Source organism: Populus trichocarpa, chromosome 14 (genome assembly GCF_000002775.5).
Source record: "Populus trichocarpa isolate Nisqually-1 chromosome 14, P.trichocarpa_v4.1, whole genome shotgun sequence".
Taxonomy (NCBI): Eukaryota; Viridiplantae; Streptophyta; class Magnoliopsida; order Malpighiales; family Salicaceae; genus Populus; species Populus trichocarpa.
Genome location: NC_037298.2, coordinates 12,873,424 through 12,880,958, shown reverse-complemented (window position 1 = coordinate 12,880,958; position 7,535 = coordinate 12,873,424). Strand labels below are relative to the sequence as shown.

The following is a 7,535-nucleotide window of genomic DNA, read 5'->3' as shown; positions in this document are numbered from 1 at the left end:
AAAGAAATAATTTTCCCAAAATTCGAACAGGGACACAAGCCAGAGAAAAAAGGGAGAGAAGGCCGAAAATTCCAATCACGATTTGGTCCTCTTTCTACCACCATCTCCCATCTTCCTCCCGTCCTTCCCATTTCTCTCTCCCGTCCTCATTTATTTCACATTTTAGATTTTATATATACAAAGTAATTGACCAGTGACCTTTTCTCTCCACCTCCGTGCCTACATGATTTTCCTTGTCATTTAGCCGCTCTCCGTCTCCCCTCCGTCGGCTCGCTCTCAGATCTATAAAAAAAAATTCAAAATCTCCGCAGATCCACCAGCACGAAAAAAACTAATCCAAATTAATGGATGATTTTCCAGGTCTGTTAGCTCGCGACTTCGGGTACAAACCCCAAGGCAAATCGGCACCCATGGCTCCACCTCGGAACACAAACAGTGATAATACTAATTTTAACCTTGGATCCGGTGGCTCCGTTCACATCCGATCCTCCATCTCCAACAAATCCGCTCCTATTTTCGACGATCACGTCGGCACCGACGGTCTCTTGTTCAACAACGCCTTCGATGGTCCGCTGAAGTATTCAGAATCGCGTGGCGGAGCTTCCACTACTACATCGTCATTTGATTATGATTCCATTTTCAAGGATCAGAATTCCAAATCGGCGTCGCTGCCGGTTTTTGATAAGCCTGTTTATGATGATGATATTTTTGATGGATTGCCTGGGTTGAAGAATTCGTCTACTGATGGTGGTTCTGCATCGGCTGCTCCCAAGTTTGATAATGTGTTTGCTTCCGTCAGTTCACCACCGAACCAGCATCGAAGGCCGCCTGCGAGAGAGAGTTCGCCGTTCGATGATCTGTTGGGGAACTTAGGCAAAAAGGAGACGGAATCGAAGACAGAAAGTCGTAAAGTGGAAATGGATTCGACGGCTTTTGATGATTTACTTCCTGGTTTTGGTGGCAGTAGCTCCCCTAGTGTTAACCGGTACTAATTTTATTATTACTGTTGTTATCGCTGCGGTTTTTGTATTTTGACAAGAGTTATTTTGCTAAATTAGCTTATATTATGTAGATTGGCATTGCTGTTTGAATTTGCATATTAGGCGATTTACATAGTTATTGGGTGACAGAGAACTGTGGTTTTGCATTTCTTGAGTTGGATGATTTAACAATACTGTTGGGATTTCGATGTGATGTTATGCCATGCCTTGATTCATTTTACAATCATGATGTGGTAGGGCTGCTTCAAGACACTCAAGACTTTTAAATGAAACTCTGTGTGGACTATATCAAGTTTTTCGTTTAGCAATTACATAAAGAATCGGTTCAAATTTTTATTTGGCATGGTTGTCTTAGAAATAAGTAGTATTCGACTTTCATTCTATGCTTGTAAGGTTGAGCTGATTGTGGAGAAGTTATTATAATGTGCTAATGTTCTAAGAAGCTGAGTTGCCCACCGAAGTCATTGCAGTCTCATTGCTTTTTATATGCTTGCATTCACCAAGTTTCATCGTGGAAGCAAAAATTGGCTCAAATCAGCTTCAAAGCTATGGGAATTTGGTGGAAAAGCATTTTGGTTGGGACAAAGGGAAAAAACAAGAAGAAAAATTGAGAATTGGCTAGTTTTACAATAGCATCCATTAGCATTTCATTAGACTATAACTAGTTGTAGAGTGAATATGTGATGGCATAACTAATACATGATGCATTTGCCAGTATGTTGAGTTTGGAGGCAAAATTAGGTTTTGGGGATGGTTTCATTCCTCCCCCTTTACCATCTTGGTGGTAACTGAATACAAAGGCATGCTGTGGTACTGGGCCCAAATTATCTTTTCACTTGCACTGTGGCTGGAAGTATCACTAGTACTTGTTGTTTTAATTCAATAGATAACACCCCCCCCCGCGCGCGCGCCTATGATATGGAACCATGAGATGTTGCCTTCTGGCTTTAAGTTCCTCTTTTAGGAGGTTTTTGTAAGCAGGCTTGCCATCCATTTATGTTCTGTGATTTAAACTAGTCAGATTACTTATATGCAAATAAACAAGATATTGGTTAGATGTCTGTATTATGTTTCCAAATGTGCCCTTTTTTTTGGAGAGTAATCATGTTTGCAAAATGAAAAGAAACAATGTGTTTTTTATGCAGCATTAGACCCCGTGTCTTCACTTTTGTTTCATCCTACTGTTGTCATCATTCCTTTTCCTTTTGTTTCTGAACCTATGGAGTCTAGCCATAGCTTAGACCACTTCAGGGAAAAGAACTACTGATGTTGGTTGTGAATCATGTTTAGTTAGAAAATTTTTATCCATATTTTATGTTTGATTAATTTGAGACATATCTGTTTCTGTTTATTTGTTTGTGTTATAAATATTAGTTGATTAATATTTTAGCACCATACTATTTTTTTTCACAGGTCAACTTCCGAGTCTGGTCAGTTCCAAAAGCCATCTTCAAATTCAGCCAGGCCAGTTCCTGGTGTGATGGAAGATCTCTTTGTAGTCCTAGAGTCAACTTCAACCCCTCCAACTTCATCATCGGGGCTGTTCACAGACCCATTGGAAGAAATTAGTAAAATCAGTAACACTGGAAGCACTAAGATTAATAGTTCATCTGTAAATATGGCAGTATTTGATGACCTAGATCACCTTAATGATCTTGGGAAATCTGTGCCTCCTGAGATCAACAAGGGAGGGGAGAATAGGAGCCCTTTAAGAACAAGATCAAGCTCAGGTGGTGCATATTCCTCTGTGAGTAAAGAATCAGTTAACAAATATCCCTTGGAGAATGCTGTGGGCCACTCGCAGAAGAAGACACCAGATGATTATCAGGAATCTCATGAAGCCATATTTGATATGCCTGCTGCTTCAACAGATTTTCGTAGATCTTTTGGTCAAAATGTCTCTCCTCCTTCATATGTGGATATCAATGCTAATGAGATAAATTCCTCTCCCAGATCTGAAGAGGTCTCTGAATCATCTGATGATGTATGGCTTACTGTGTCTGAAATCCCTCTTTTTACTCAACTCACAAGTGCACCACCGCCTTCAAGACCCCCACCTCCGAGACCACCACGAATATCAAAGTCAGAGTTTGGCTCTGTTTCTTCTACAAACTCTAGAAAGAAGTTCAATGAGTATCCTTCTTTCCAAAATTCCACTTCGTACTCTCAAAATACTAGACCAGACCATGCTTCAAGGAATTCAGTGACTTCTCAAATTGATGAACTTGAGGATTTTGTAACGGTAAGGAATCAAAATAATGTTAATGAATTTGCAGACGTTCTACCTGGTGATGATGCAGATAAAACTTCCTCTTCTGCTGCTTCTGCTGCTATGAAGGAGGCCGTGGATAAAGCAGAGGCTAAATTCCGCCAAATGAGGGAGAGGGAATATCTAAAGGCTGCTAGAAACAAAGAAGCTGGTCAGCTGGATAAAGATATGCAAGATGCTCAGCAGAGAGAATTAAAGGAAAGACATGAGAGATTTGATCGTGAGAGACAACAGAGGGAAAAGGAGGAGGAAGAGAGAGAGCAGAGAAGATTTGAGAAAGAGAGGGAGAGGGCTCGTGAAATTGAGAGGGAAAGGGAGGAAAAAGAAAGAGAGCAAAGGAGGCTTGAAAGAGAGAGGGAGCGAGCAAGGGAGATTGAGAGAGAAAGGGAAAAGGGCAGACAAGCAGTGGAAAGGGCTACTAGAGAGGCACGTGAAAGAGCAGCTACTGATGCTCGCCTGAAAGCTGAAAGGTCTGCTGTGGAAAAAGTATCTGCTGGGGCTCGAGAAAGAGCTGAAAGGTCTGCTGTGGAAAAAGTATCTGCTGGGGCTCGAGAAAGAGCAGAAAGGGCTGCTGTGCAGAGAGCACATGCTGAAGCACGTGAAAGGGCAGCAGCAGAGGCAAAAGAAAGGGCAGAAAAGGCTGCTGCAGAAGCCCGGGAAAGGGCAAATGCTGAAGTTAGGGAGAGGGAAGCCCGGGAAAGAGCTGCTGTTGCAAGGGCTGAAGCTGATGCTCGACTTAGAGCAGAACGAGCTGCTGTAGAAAGAGCTGCTGCAGAGGCTCGAGAGAGGGCTGCCGCTGCCGCCAGGGCAAATCAACAAAAGAGTGAAAATGATCTCGAATCATTCTTCAGTGCTCGAGCAACCAGTGCACAAAGACCTAGGACAAACACTTTGGTTAGGACCAAAAGCTTTCATTCATTCACTGACTTGTTGTGGTATCAGTGGGTTAATTTTCTGAACCTATATTACAGGATCCTTTCTCTGACAGCCAGAACAAGGGAGGGCCTGAACCAGTTAGAAGGACATCTGTTGGGGCTACGTCTAGCGTGAGAAAAACATCTTCAACAACAAATGTTGTTGATGATTTAACTTCGATTTTTGGAGGTAGTTATGCTGTCCATGAGAATGTTTATTCATGATACCATGATTCTCTTTAGTTGTGAATTGGCTGAACTACTTCTGCTTTGTAAAGGAGGTACTGGATCATCTGGAGAGTTCCAAGATGTTGAAGGGGAAACTGAAGAAAGGCGAAAAGCCCGATTGGAACGCCACCAGAGGACTCAGGAGCGGGCTGTATGTTTTGCATGACATGATTTTATTGACAGTTTTGAGAGTTACATCAGATACTTGTTTATTACTGCACATTAGTTCCACAGATTTTAATCACTGAGCCTATATGTTCAGGCAAAAGCACTGGCCGAGAAGAATCAACGTGACCTTCAAGCTCAGAGAGATCAAGCAGAGAGACATGTAAGTGGTCCAGCCTTCAGTAATCCTTTTTTAGCATTGTCTCTATTCCTACTGTCTTAAATCTTTGCTGAAAACTGGGGATGGGGGAGCCAGGGTGGCAGGGGTTGGATTTGGAGTTTAATGACTTTTCCTTCTAGAGTCAATACTGTTTTTGCTCATGCTATATGCAGCAGCATGAAGGCTTTTATTTGGCCTGAGTGGGATTTTCATAGACAGAACCATGTCAAACTTTGGTCGTGTTTTGGTTTAACTACTATGGGCTGGCTGTAAGTAGGCTCTAACTATCTATAAGTTATCTTTTGAAAGCAAAATTACAACAAAAGTCAGTCATGATATATCCAAAATGGTTAGTGGTTAGTAGCTAAACATATCTTGTTGAATGTACATTGACCCATATAATTGAGTCAAAAGAGGGTAGTTGTTATAGTGAACTACTTAAGATTGTGATTATGCTGGACTTGGGTGTCATACAGAGGCTCAGGCCTTGGACAACATTGGTAGCCAGAAGTGATTATGAGAATGATGTTTTACTCCCAACTGTAAGTCCATTGATGGTTCTCAAATCCGGAAGTGAACCAAGCTGAATCCAGTTCCACTGTATCAGTTGGTTCTTCATTTATGTCAATGGTAAATACAAGTTTCAGCCCACCAAACAAGTTTATCTGTCTTATTGGAATTTGATTGTAACAGGTTTCATTTCTTAGAGAGTTAACAAACAGTATGTTGTTGATTGAAGCCTAGCTTCTTTTTTTCTTCCATTCCTTCCAGTATTCAAGAGTGTGAAAAATGTTTCAAGTTGCATCTTGTTCTTCTTTTCTCATGGCTTTTTATTTTTCCCAATTGTTAGATGTCTGATACTGTTTTACATTGATTTCAGAGGATTGCTGAAACATTGGATGTTGAGATCAAGCGTTGGGCTGCAGGAAAAGAGGGGAATCTCCGTGCTCTGCTATCAACACTACAATATGTGCGTTTTTTTTTTTTTTGGATCATATATGATCACATTCAGCATAATACTTATGTGGAGAATAATTTATGGATTACCTTTACTAAGTGGGTTTTTCCATATCCTTTATTGATATCTTTTATCCCCAAAAAAAAACATGCCCTTTATCTCGTGCATCAATATTAAACAGATTTTTTTTTTGGCTACTGCGATTTACGCATAGTAGTATTATTCAACATCTAGCTGTCCATGTGCTCATGTCCATTGTCTTTTTTCTTAGAACTGATTTGAACCTTTAGGCTCTTGAAGTAATAAATAAGAGTCCTTGTGGATTTGTTATCTGTGGAGCACCTCATTTCTGGTGAGTTTGCCAGTGTTTCCTAAAATTATTTTCCATCTTATTGAAACTGAAACCTTGAAAGAGCTTATGAACACGAAATCTTCTCATCTAAAGAACCTGAGCACGAGGATACCTTTTTCTTTGCTTCCTTTCCTTTCCTTTCCTATATCTGTCAATTACGATTACAGATCTGGCTGCTCCCCTAGTTCACTTCATTCTTTACGTGTTACACATGCTACTTTCAGGTGCTGAGTTTTATCCTAGATGCACCTTTGATTTTAACTAGCTCTGAAGAGACTACTCCCTGCAGTTTTGTTAAAACAATGACTTTATAGGTTTGTCAAAATAAGAAAACTGATTTGTATATGTTGTTTCTTTTTTGTTAATCTGTGAATTAAAAAAAGAAGAAGAAGAAGAAGAAGAAGGTAAGACCGTCATGTAGCCTTGAAGATCCTAGGATGAGCTCTTCCGTAAAACTTGTTATTAGTTCCGAACATCAGAATATTTAACATGTGATCGTCACTTCTATGATCTTTAGCTGTTGGTTAATTATAGCACTTTCTTTATTGTTAGTCATTGTAAAGTTGAATATTGTTTTCATCTCTCTGTTTCTAAAATATTTTGTGCAATGATCAGGTGCTATGGCCTGAATGTGGATGGCAGCCTGTTTCCTTGACCGATTTGATCACTGGTGCTGCGGTTAAAAAAGTTTATAGAAAAGCAACCTTATGCATTCATCCTGATAAAGTGCAACAAAAAGGCGCCAATCTTCAACAAAAATACGTTGCTGAGAAAGTGTTTGACTTACTTAAGGTATTTCTTCAATCTCTATGTGGCAAAGGAAAAGCATTGCGAGTCTCTATCCGTGATGTGTGAAAATACTTGTAGTGGCCCCTCAATCTCATTGCCTTGCTCTCATCATGAGTTTCTTTTGTTAAAATAGGAAGCATGGAACAAGTTAAATTCAGAAGAGCTTTTCTGAAACCCTGTGATTAATATTCTGCTCCGAGTACTCGATCTGGCCACTGCATGGTTCATTGGCAGTGGAAATGCTCAACTCTTATGGCAGATGTGTTTTTACTCTTACATCCGCCGCGGTTGTCGATTTGATTGATACTGCAGAACATAAGCTGATGGGAGAGGGGCTTAGGAGGTTTCTTTTTAATGGTTGAGATGCCGCGGGGGGGGGGGGGGGGGGGGGGGCCGCGCGCCAGCCCTCCCTTGATTCATTCAGGCTGCTGTAAATCATGTTCAAACAAACACACGGCACCTGAAAGTTGGGATGCTTCTTCATGTAGGGTTGTAGGTGCCAAAGCCTATTTTGCGTGGGATGGAAGTGGTCTTTTTGTGTTAATTCTTTTTATAATCATATTTTTTTGGTGGGTTACCCGTTTAGTGGGCAAGAGCGTGATATATTGAGTGATACCATATATGTTAAACGACGCTATATTGGCTTTGTATGATTATTGTTGATCCAATAACTCAGCCCTGCGTTTCACACATACATTT

General features: G+C 40.7%; 1 protein-coding gene across 2 annotated transcripts; it reads left to right on the top strand.

Moving 5' to 3' along the window:
* Window positions 1-7,528, top strand: LOC7469358 (auxilin-related protein 1). Of its 2 annotated transcripts, XM_024584670.2 has the most exons (9): window positions 1-985; window positions 2,415-3,740; window positions 3,789-4,164; window positions 4,242-4,374; window positions 4,463-4,563; window positions 4,675-4,740; window positions 5,618-5,707; window positions 6,663-6,839; window positions 6,970-7,528. In XM_024584670.2, exons 1-9 carry the CDS (start codon window positions 345-347, stop codon window positions 7,006-7,008), a joined length of 2,949 nt encoding a protein of 982 aa, XP_024440438.1. In that variant the 5' UTR covers window positions 1-344; the 3' UTR covers window positions 7,009-7,528. The 2 variants fall into 2 exon arrangements, with proteins under 2 accessions (XP_024440438.1, XP_006375591.1); XM_006375529.3 differs by having other exon boundaries at window positions 2-985; window positions 2,415-4,164.
* The last annotated feature ends 7 nt before the right edge of the window (window positions 7,529-7,535 follow it).